Source organism: Lepisma saccharinum, chromosome 12, assembly GCF_977018435.1.
Source record: "Lepisma saccharinum chromosome 12, izLepSacc3.1, whole genome shotgun sequence".
Classification (NCBI taxonomy): Eukaryota; Metazoa; Arthropoda; class Insecta; order Zygentoma; family Lepismatidae; genus Lepisma; species Lepisma saccharinum.
The window spans coordinates 70,823,614-70,836,250 of NC_139240.1; the positions used below are offsets into that span (position 1 = coordinate 70,823,614).

General features: G+C 38.6%; 1 protein-coding gene across 3 annotated transcripts in view; it reads right to left on the bottom strand.

Annotated features, from left to right (window-relative positions):
* LOC145996207 (uncharacterized) overlaps positions 1–12,637 on the bottom strand; it is a 258,493-nt gene that overhangs the window by 55,841 nt on the left and 190,015 nt on the right. For all 3 annotated transcript variants that reach the window (XM_083132625.1, XM_083132626.1, XM_083132624.1), the window contains exons 4-5: positions 5,461–5,616; positions 2,476–2,655 (exon numbers count right to left, since the gene is read on the bottom strand). In XM_083132625.1, coding sequence (XP_082988751.1) covers positions 2,476–2,655; positions 5,461–5,616 — 336 coding nt within the window. The remainder of the gene's footprint in view (positions 1–2,475; positions 2,656–5,460; positions 5,617–12,637) is intronic.

Below are 12,637 nucleotides of genomic sequence, written 5' to 3' on the forward strand. Positions count from 1 at the left end.
ATGCATATTTAGTTGTTGATGGAAACACGAAATGTGAAATAACATCCTGTAATGTTAACTTTTCATGTTTCTGAAAGGTGTGAGGTGCATTTTCCTACCATATTTTGTCACAAAATGATGCAAAATGAACTGCAAAATTTGAAATACACTCTTCATACACAAAATTCGAAGTTTATTTACAGACGTGATACTTTCTAAAGACTGAATTATCCTGAGAGTTATGCAAATCATGGAAAAATTCATGTTTATTTTGTGTAATAAGTGAAGTTCTTAAAAATCAAATTTAGGGTTACATTCACCATTTTAGCACCAAAATGTCACTTTATTTACCACTTTTGAACCCAAAATATGCCAAGTTTTGTTCCAAAATCTTGATCTTCTATTCATCATAAATAGATGACTCTATACATTAGTATTTTGAAACATTTTACATTGGTTCATTCCTAATATACACGAAATCATGATTATGTTGAAGTATAGTAAAAGGCAAGTAATGTCAGTGCTAAGAATATGTTCATACATGCTTTATTTTTAAAATGATACTTGTTGCAAAAGGTTTGATAATTTTTGTACTAAGTTAAAGATTATTTATAGAAGTATTGGATTGGTGAAATTATCTGCAATTTTAACGATACACTAATTAGCCATTGGCCAAGGCTGATAGGGCACATATTCATCTGTCACATCTCTTACATAAAGAAGAATATGATAACTATAATAATTAATCCTGGACCTTTACGTGCTGCACTTACAAAAATATAATGTTTGGCGCTTCCATACATGGAGTCTCACAATATATATACCCAATCCGTGTTATATTATTCCCCCTAATTTGTACCTAAAACACCCCTGTACTCAGGCCCGTAGCCAGGCAGGGGCCAGGGGGGGAGGGAACTGCCGCCAGTCCCCTTGACATTAGGTAAAACTATTTTGTATTCTAATTTGTTTGAGGTGAAGAGTGAAAATGTAGACAGAATATATTATTTTGTTCCCAACTTCGTTCGTTCATCTTGTTTATGAGCAGAAGTCTAAGCAGCGGCAAGTGTTTAGAAGATTCTCTAGACTTTAGAAAGTTCTTTCACAGAGAGCCTTCTTTATCTGTACCTTCCCTGCCCCTGTTGCAGCCTCTTGTTTGACAGAAATCTGTGACTTTGATGTCATTATCCACATCCCTTCCGCATCTGCATCAAATGTCAACAGATCCCATGTTTTATTGCTTTGGCCGGGGGTGGAATGTACGGTAGGCACTATGATTGAAGTGAATATTGTACATTTTCACATGTATGATATAAATATCTGTATCATCAAAAATAGTATGGAGTGTGTATTAAGAGATGGTGTCAGTAGCAGTCATTAGCACTTCAAGAGATGTTTAAGAAGATATAGAAAAAAACTGTAGTATTTGTATGATATTTCTAAATTTTATATTTTAAATTACCTTAGTGACCCCCGTCACACATAATTTACCTTCATTCTATTAAACTTTTGAAAAATGGACTTGGTTTACAAAGCCCCCCCTGATAACCCATTAGCCCCCCTCTGGAGGTCAGTTCTAGCCACGGGTTTGCCTGTACTTTACACAGACTACCTCATTTCAGACCGTCTGTTTTCTGAGAAAGCAAAAGAAACACTTATGGACATAATAGGGACACAGTATTTGAAAGCTTGCAATATATGTATACAATTCACACAATTAGCCTTTTGTTAAATATGATTCCCAAAAGTCAGCTATATCACCAACGAGCTCGTTCAGACGAGGAATGTCTACATTGTTAGGTTAGGTCTGTTGGGTTTGGTTCTATTAGCATAAATACACCGAAAATTTATTATTTATACCTAGCTAGCCTAACAAAAAAAGGCTTTCCTGGTGACGTCAGAACACAGGAGACCCGCATTGTATTTTCTGAAAAGAGGTAGTCCGTATAATACTAAAGTACCAACACCCCTCTGCACCTATTTTGCCCTTAAAACATGGTTGCAGTGAGCAAGTGAAAGTAAAAATGTACAATTATATGTGACGTTCTGTAAATCGAAGGATTTTTTGGTAGAAATTGGAAATTTGGCCTTGTGGGAGGAAATTCTTCCTGACTGATACACGATTAAACTTTGAGTTCACCAACACAGAAAGGTACAACATAATCCAGTACAATTAATTCCTTCTGTATTCAGAAACCAGTGCCAGGGATGAGTGAAGGTAAAGACTCAAGATTATCTACTGGTGAATTCAATACATAATCATTTCTCACAATACTTTCTTTGTAATGTTTAAAATGAAAAATTATATAATACATATGAATGTACTTAAGGTTTTCTTGCTTTTTCTTGCACCTAATTTTTTTTCTTCACCTAAACAGTCAAAAGTTTGCACCTAAAAATCTGGGCTCTAATGTTAACATTAAACCAATTAAATACGTTATTTTTTTTTTCTTTACCCAGCTGAAGTTTCAAACAACACGAAATAAACATGAAGCCTACCTGGGAGAGCGGGATTTGGATGATCCAATAGAGTGGGATCTTGAGCGAGATGAAACTGAACTGGAACTACTGGATCCGGAATGACTGGAGCTGGAACTTGAATGAGATCTGCTGGATCTTGATCTGGAACGTGAGTGTGAAGCACTGCTTCCAGATTCTGAACCTGAATCGCTCGCTGACCTGTATCAAGAAATAAAGGTATAAACAACAAAAATCACTAAAATTAAGAACATTTGAACAGATCCGTTGCAATTGTTCTTACCTTCATAAATAAATGCATTACAAATTACCAGGTGTAGAAATCTGAGCTAAGGAAGCCATGAATCCAACTAAGATAAGCATACACATTTTGAAATGTGATCTTAAAACATTTAATTTATTAATTCACACAAGATTGGATTAAAGTAATTAATCCTTAGGCTGGAGTGGCCTTTCTAAAGAAGGCTCAATTGCTAACAGCATAAATAACTATCCAATATATTCTAATATATGGTTGACTACCATATTACAGCAGATATCGGCTAGCAACAGCGAAAAAAAAATTTAATGGCATGTTTATTTTTCTGATGCCATATGCGATACTGAAAACACACAAACATTAAAAGGGACATACTGTAGTCGTTATTATTATTATTATTGAAAAAAAAAGTAATGGAAATTTCCATAAGTGAATGAAACCGTAAACGTTTTAATTTGTCCATTAGAATTCTTCATCTGAGGTTACACGGGAGTTGTGTGGACGATAAAAGAGAGAACATTTGAGTCTGCAACGGGAGGGACGAACAATCACAAATCCAGGCCCCAAAGCCTTGTTTAGTCTGCAAAATGCAGTCCAGGAAAACGAGGTGACGTTTGGGTGTCTTTGGAAAGGGCCATCCCTCACACCCCCTTTGCATTTGGCAGATTATATCTGCTGAGAACTATGAAATGGCCTGGAGGCACACAAAGACGCAGATAACTTTCCAAAAAGCATTAGGACACTTGTCACACTCAACATTAACAGGAAATTCCAATTGATTTACATAGGCATGTGGAGAACAAGTAGAAAACCATAAAGGAGAACATACAATCATAGAACCTTAAAATATACCTGGAAGAAATTATCACAGACAACTTAACACTAGAACGGCGGGAGGGATCTAAGTGACCCGACATGTTCACTGTTTATTTAATAACTGTCCCGTTTTTCTTATTCTTTTCTAGAAATTTTATGACATTTCATAATTATTTGTCCTCTTTAAGATGGTATATTGAAATCTACAAATTATAATTTCTTTCTGTGAAATTACATATTATACCCCCAGAACAGCGGGAGGGGACAATTTGACCCCTGTAAAGTTTCATTTATGCATGCTGCAATATCAGTGTTAGGTTGCGGTTCCTGTGTCATCCTGTCTTTAGCATGTTCCCACTTGCCACAGTTTACATGTCATCATGTAGGTAGTTTTCTTGGACCAGGAAGGGCATTTCCGAACATGTGGCATCAAGTAGCACTTTCTCGTGGTAAAATGTTGCGTATTCTGGAGTGTTCAGTCGTTGATTATTATAATTTTTATTTGTAATCAACATGTATCACAGATCACCTATATACTTTGATTATAATACATAAAGCACAGAAAATATAAATTAAAAATGTTCCCATTCTAAAATAATTAGAATTTTTAAATTCATTTCTTATGATGGGTCATTCGGTCAAAATGACCCCTTTCCGCTGTTCTAGAAATTATCAGATCCTTTCCCATTCTACAGGGTGGCGCAAAAGTCACCATACAGCTGATGTTGCATTTTCTTTTACATTCCTACGTTTTAATTGCTTTTATTATTATTATTATTATTATTATTATTACTTAAAGTGAATAAATGGCATCCCTACAAGATGCAATTGCTCCATCATATGAGTGAAGATGATCCTGATTGCAGACTCCAGTTCTGTGAGTGGGTTGTCGGAATGTAGGCTCTTGACCCAGACTTCACAAGAACCATTCTCTCCTCGGATGAGGCTGTGTTTCACGTTAGTGCAGAGGTCAATAAGCAAAACATGTGATACTGGAGTAAGGATAATCCACATTGGACCATGGACAGCAAGGCAACAGGTGGTGAAAAGGTAATGGTGTGGTGCGGAATTTGGGACATGAGCATCATCGATGGAAACCTCAATGCCGAAAGGTACCTGAACATGCTGGAAGATTCTGTAACACCCGTGATGGCCAACCCTGATGGAACAGCCCCCAACTTCGTCCAGCAGGACGGGGGGGGGGGGGGGGGGCTCCACACTTTGGGATTGGCGTGCGGCAGTGGCTTGACACAAACTTCCCGGGGCACTGGATCGGGAGACGAGGTCCTATGGAGTGAGAACTGCATTCGCCTGATCTGACCCCATTGGATTTTTTTCCTGTGGGGTCACGTGAAAGCCAAGGTGTACGAAGAGAAAATCAGGATCACCTCAAGCAGCATGTGATGATGCCATCACTGGGGACACCCTTCAAAAGGTGCAGGATGATTGGATGGCCCGGATTCACCTGTGCATGGCGTTTGAAGGGGTACACATCGAGCATGTTCTTTAAAAGCAGACATATGACCTTTATTATTCATATTCAAGCACTGTAAGTTCTGTAATGCATGTCAGTAAGAAACATATCAATGTATACGTTAGCTGTATGGTGACTTTTGCACCACCCTGTAGTGTTAACAGACATTTCTTGATACATATATCTACGTAACATCAACATATATTATTTCTTTTGCCATTTACGGTTCTTACAAGCACATAAACATAATTTTTGCTGTTGCATTTTGGGAGATCTCACACTACCTTCATCAGACATTTATTTCACTTCATAAATGAAAATTGTGCTTTTTTTTTTATTATGTGCTTGTAAGAACTGTAAACGGCAAGATAAATAATTTTACAATGCAAGCAATATGTACATGCACGAAAAATAAGACATATAATGTAACTCTAATATGGAAGTACATATGCCATACCTTGATTTGGGGCGCTTTTTATGTACAGGTGGTGGGCGTGGCGAATCACGTCGATTTGCAATTGGTTCGTCAGGAAACTGGTCCCCTAATGGGTATCGGCTAGCTGTTCCCTCGTAGCTCCAGGGATTTAGACCTCGATGATGTGCAGCCTGGCCCCTGAGAGAACAATAGAAAATTCTTTCTTTAATTCATGGGATGGGTTACAAGCTGGGGAATGCTGAAAGTGTAAACTATTATTCTACACAATCATAATTTGATTACCTGCAAAAAGTTGTCTTGCTTCATAGCAATCAAAAGAGAAGCACAAAATGGAATATTTCAGCATCTGTGAGTTTCTAACGCTAGTTGTACATGCAGAGTGGGATATATTCTTTCATGTCATCTCACACTCCTACAATTTACTAATCTTAAATATAATGGGTTCTGCTTGAAATAAATTTGCAAAGCTTCCCCCAAAAAGTTTAAATACAAGCTTCAATATTATCTGCTCTTTGAGAATGTGTAGTACGAGGGTTGGAAAGAAAGTAGTGGCAACACAGTTGTCACGCCGTGTATAATCAAGAGATGACAATGCTGTTCCCAGCATGTCTAGAGAGAAGGCATAACTGTTCAAAGCACTCATTGTTGCTACACTGATCACGGACCCAACCGGCGTTGTCTTCGGGGATGTGTGGCTCCATGAGTGTCAACCTCAGTACCAAAGTAAAAGCTTTAGGGGTAAGACAATTGCCAAGCTTATGCCTGCTTTTGTCAGTTTGTTTTAGCTTGTTTGTACGGTGGTTGGTTGTTTTGTGTACTAATTTTCCATGCTTTGTGTACTATCATACAACTTTTATCCACTGTAACGGTGCTGATCAACTCCCCACTCTTTCTCCCCCATTTTACAGTATGTTTGGCAACATGTTGTGTATCCGATGCTCATTTGTTTCATCCCAAGAGAATTCAACTTCGTTGTTTCCCAGCTGGAAATGCGAGCAGTATAGTGCAGTGCATGCAGATGGGACAAATATGCAGTGGTGTTGTGAAATCGGATCGCTCTAATGCGATGCTTTCGAAGAGAGATCAGCATGCATGGATTAAGGCAGATATGCAACAGAATGTCATGTGGGTTTCCAAAAAGTGCATTGAAGTCTTGCTAATATCAGACAAGTGGTCCACTGGGTATCAGCGTTCCGACAAGGACACCATAGTGTGGAGGATGCACCACATGCAGGTCATCCTGCATCTGGGCACTCCCCCCCCCCCCCCACGAGTTACTTGTACAAGCAAGCTAGGATTAATATTTTCTGTTACGCCTAAGAATATTCAGCAGAGCTGCATAACAAGAGGTCCAAACTGAGTTCTTAATAAGTAGGGGGTGAGGTCATCCTCACAAGCTAGGATTTGCTTAAAGCATCCTCATCTGCTGGACTGTTACCAAGTTGAACTACACAATCATGCACACAAGACTTCAACAAACAAGAAATTCCACTACAAGCATTGATTAGAAGGTCTCATAACTCGAAACCATTTTCCTTAACATTTACGCCATGACCAAAATGCTACCGCGTAAAGTGAGAAATGTTATGGCATTCCAGATGCCATGCCATATTTCATGGCATTTCTCAAGGATAGGATCGATCCTATTTCCGTAACATTTTTCATAGCATAACCAATCAAAAGCGACCTCTAGGTCACAAGTGCAGGTGTAATGGTGGCCGCGTGAGATGTAAACAATGTATCACTTCACATTTTTAAAAGCCGATAACTATTCAACCGAAAGAAATAACGTTTCATAATAAAAAAAAAATTATGTACAAAACAATGGCGTTCCATAAATATATACTTTACAACATTCACTGTGCACGTATGGAAGAATATTTTAGTTCTTTCAAATGTAAACACCCTGCACTCAGCATAGATGGTGTAACTCGACGTGTCTTTCGTGCTGTATATGTTATACATTGTAATCGCAAAAGCTTACCAAAATTTTACATGAAATGCTTCCATGTAAAGTACCGTACCATCTGCTATAAGATTTTTGGAAGCATTTACGTAGCATTTATGCTAGCATCATGTTAAAGGAAATTCTTTCGTCTAAAACGGGCCTAAGGATTTCACTGAATTAATGAACTGCAGTACTCACTCCATGTTTTCTGTATTTTGCTTCTGCGCACGTGCATATATTTTCACTTTCTTCCAATATCCTGGCCATTTCCTCACCAAAACTTAATTATCCAATCATTACGTTTTGAATATGTTTCTACACTCAAAGTAGGACTTGTGAGGGGGTTTACATCATTGTAATACTACCCCATTCAAGTCCCAAAAATTAGAAAGCTGAAAGGGGGGATGCAGTAACCAGAGGGGTATCCACCCCCATCCTACTTTGAATACCACCCTGCCTAAACTGAACAGGCATTTCATTTCACGTTTGAAACAACACAATTGTGTCCCTTAGATTCACAGCAACACTTCACTGAATTTACACACAAAATTCACATTTCACACTTGCCACTTAACTGAAATGCTTTACTTCAATTACACACAAACGAACTCACTACATCATTTCACGTTCCAGTTTTAACTTAAACCCTTGTGCACAAATTTGATACGATCTATTTTTTGGAAGAATGAGTACAAAGCTTTGAAGATTCACATACAAGAAAACATTTCCACTTTCCATGAGTTTTTAGTCTGTGGGAGCCCCTGGCTTTCGATGGCATTTGCTGCAATGTTATTAGAACACTGCCCACGCTGAACAGCCACACAAGTATTTTATGGCACAGTGGCACAATGGTTATGGCATTGCAAATGGGTTTTGCAAGAATTCGTCAATTGTAATAAACCGTTTCTGCCTGAATTCCTGAGCAGCAAAAACACTGACAGGGAAAAACAAAAGGCCATTGAGGCGACGATTGGTGCAATAAGTGTAGATTGCTTACTTGAGGAGCGATTGGTAGTTGCATTTTTCATTTAGAGTTGCTTTTCTTCTACTTTTTGGCTAATCGTGAAGATGAGGATACGTGTAGGGCTCGGATAATTATGCATATTGTATACGCAAATGCATATTTAAGGATTTTTAACTAAAAATGCATATTTCATATGAAGATGCATAGCTTTTTTGTATGAAAATATGTTGATATTGTGCATATTTTTGTATCCACAACCAACACCAAACATATACTGTATTTATTTTTCTTCTCTTTATCTTTTCTCTGTCTTTCTTCTTTCCTTTTTCCTGGATTGTATGAAATGTGGCAAGAACGTCATTCTCACCTCAACAATCGACTAAGCTGCCAACGCCGCGTGCAACGGGTTACAACTTCAAACAAGCAACAAAATTATAGAAGACATTAAAGAGCCCCTCGCCCAGGTTGAAGACTCTTTAGGCCTTGTAATTAAGGGGTCCCGGGTTCGATACTGCAAAGGGGCACTCAGCACATATAATAACAAAACACAGGACAATACACACACACACACTTAAAACACCAAATAATTGTAATATACAGCATTTATAAATTAAACGAGTTTTCAATGTGTATATTTACATGCATATTTTGCATTTTTTTAGTGCATAACTATCCGAGCCCTAGTGATGACTAGTGTCGGGCGATATATCGTCTAACAAAATATCATCCAGGCGATATCAATGGTCACAATATTTTGGCAATATATATCATGTCGGCGATATATCATCACGATATTTGGCGATATATGTCATGGAGATGATATTTATTTATTATTATTATTGAACTCAACAAGTTTACACCAATTTACAGAGTTCTCACATCAGTTGAACAATTTCTTATGCACATAAGAAACGGTACAGTATTGTTATCCTAACATATTTCAATCTTATTTTGCTAGTCAATGTATTCATAACGGTTTTCTTGAATTGTAAATATGACATTGCAAACAAATCGACCACTTTATTATCTGTTTCTATAGCATTAAGAAGCGCACTCATTCTTCTTCAAATAGGTTCCAAAACGGGGGGGTGGGGGGGGCAAGGTACCAAAAAGGGAGGAGGGCAAGGACAGTTACTTTTCCTTGGAAGATAAGGTTTAGCATAGTGCGGTGGCAAAAGTGAGAGGATGGCAACTGGAATCGAGGTTTTAAGTCCAGTTCATGCACAGTAAAGCTAATCAGGACTGGACCTACAGTTTAAAGTGGGATATGAACCACTAAGTGCCTCCATCACCCTAGTGATGACTCGGTGATAAAATCGTGTAAAATTCGCATTTGAAAACCCTCCCGTAAGACTGAACCAGCTTGTAATTTGTAATACAGAAGTGTTCAGCATTCCACCATGCATGATATCCTGGAGGAAAATTTTCATCCTAGACACTTACGTTCTCCATCCAAGCATTTTTTAAAGTAAGAAGGTAGATCGGCAAAACGACCGTTACTGGTCCAAGCAGTGGGGGCGGGGGGCAGCATGCTAAACCTTATCTACTAAGGGAAAGTAAACTGTCATTGTCCCCCCCCCCCCCCAAGTTTTTGAACGGTCGTAGAACAGAACAATACTGTGCATTATGGGCAGTGGCGTGCCCAAGGGGAAGTTGGTGTGGGTCATAGCTCCCCCCCCTTTGGCCCAGTATTCCTATTCCTAAAAAATAACTTTATAGACAGGTGAAGACGGCAAAATGACCGACTACTAAAAAAGTATACATACTCGATTGATTGATTGATTGATTTGTTGTGTTATGCGCAGATAGACTAAATGGGACTGGACCTACAGTTTAAAGTAGGATCTGAACCACTATGTGCCTCCACCAGGTATCGAACCCGTGACCCCTTTAATACAAGGCGACGACGCTACCACTGCGCCATCGGGATAGGCCTCCTTCCCTTTCGAAAATTCTGGGCACGCCACTGATTATGGGCTGATCACGTTTTGCGAGATTGGACGCCACTGCCTTCTCTGCCACATGTGTTTTACGTATGAAGGAATCCCGCCACATTGTGCCACTGCCTGCACGAAAACGATCGGTTGCAAAAGACCTTAATTGGGCTCCATGGCCACCGGACGTGAATCCCTTAGACCTTGCCCTCTTGCGGTATTTAAATCGCGAGTGTAAAGCTGCAAAATTACCGACACGAATCAAGACACGGTGTTCCGCAGCCCCCACCACGGCCAATGGTGCGTCCCCCCACCTAAATCATGTCATAGCTAGGGCTGCGCCGCCAGCAGCCGATACTGCCCCGTCATATTGGTCTTTCAAGGGGTCCTCAAAAATCAAACATTCGCTGAATCTACTTGTACTTGAATAATGCTATTTCAAAGTTTATTTTCATTTTGCACGAAAAACTGTATTTTGTAATTACATAACATCTATTTTGATATTCTGACGTAATTCTTGAATATTCTAAAGCAAATTCCTTGGTAAATGAATGCATATAATTGGAGATAAATATTTACACACCAATATTGATCAATATTTTGAAAAAAAATTAATTATTGATATTTTCAAGTATCAGTATCGGCTCAGCCCTAGTCATAACTTGGGAACGAAACTTTAGGTAAATAAATGTTTTTTTTTTCTGCGATAAGACAGAGACCCTTGTTTTTGCCAAAATTCTGATCATAGCCTTATATGTCAACACAGCAAATTTTATTTTACATAAAAACACATATTTTTCCAGTTTTCCACATGTAAAAACATATTTTGCGAATTTTCATTTTAAATACATAAAATCGCTCATTGACTTCAGCTACCTCGAAATCCTCGAAGGAAAAATGCTTATTCTCCGCAGCACCTCTTTCATATCGAGAGTGCTAGGCTTGTTTTGTCTTTGAACACGCTCGCTGGCAGACTTCTGGCGCCTCGCCTACGATTCTATTGGGGGAAAATATTACTCCCACTGGATCTAACGAACAAGTGCTAATGTCTAAATGTACAGAGATTTTTGGGAAAAACCGAGGTTTTCAAACTTTGTGCCAAATTGCACGTGTTTTGGAAGGTGAAGTAGAGGAAGAGGAAGCTTTGGAAAACTTTGTGACGTGGAGTGATCTTTCTCGCAATATAAGATGCTTTTTAGAGATAATCGTCACAGATTTACAATGGAGAATTTGGAAACAAACTATGGTGATCCACTGCAACTCTTCCAAAAAATAGCCCACTAAGAGGTAAGCATTTAGAAACTGATTTCAGATGTTTAAAATGCATGTAATATTTTGTTACCAAATGTTTTTTTTTATTTTTGTCACATATTTTGAACATTTATGACACATAAAAAAATAAATATTTCTGAGTATTTTAGCACATAAAGTTCCCTTCCCTAGTCATAACCCTCCAAATCATGTCATAAAGTGTCGACTGAAAGTAACCATTTTAAGCTTTACTTAACACTATACTTGATCTGGCCCCCTTAGCATAAATACTTCCTCTTCCTCGTCTAATGGATTAAATATGGTGCACCTGAGGTGTAAGCTTTTTTACATATATTTTAGAAAAGTATATAATTGTTGAATTTAGTATAATTTTAAGAACGCCCCCACGTGGGAACCGCTCGTGTTCCGTACACTAGGAAGCATGAGGATGTTTTAAACTCGATTGATATGGAGCGGATTTCGTAAATGCCTTATGGTGCAAGACTTTGCAGACATCCTGTATCTGATAACGTATTCTACACATTTACCATCGCGAGATTTCTGGCGGGGTAAAAGCAAAGACATCTTCACAGACACGTCAAAATTATGATCACACAACCGTATGTAATCGATTGGCTTTGATGACGTCTTGCAACATAAAAACACCCTAACGTGTCGGTTTAGTAGTCATTCACCTCAAACCCCAATGATGTATTAAATTCGTTGCCTTGTAATCAAGGGGTCGCGGGTTCCATACGCAGTGGAGACGCATTGAGTAAGGTGGCCGACCAGACGTTGTAGCCGGGAGAGCGAGTCCCTTCATTTTACCCTCTGTTCCGATTCCCTTTTAACGTAAAACGTGACGCCATAATGTCCCTCTTTGAGACAACGACTTATGGCCATAGAATTAACTTCTCTTAGGGTTACCAGACGTCCGGTTTTTCCCGGACATGTCCTGCATTTTAGTCTTATGTCCGGCGTCCGGGAGGAATTTGAATATCATAAATGTCCTACATTTTGAGAGTCGCGTAATATTAATTAGGAAAATACGTGTTTCAGTTTAACAGAGAGAAATCATGCAAGTTACAAGTCTATGGACTT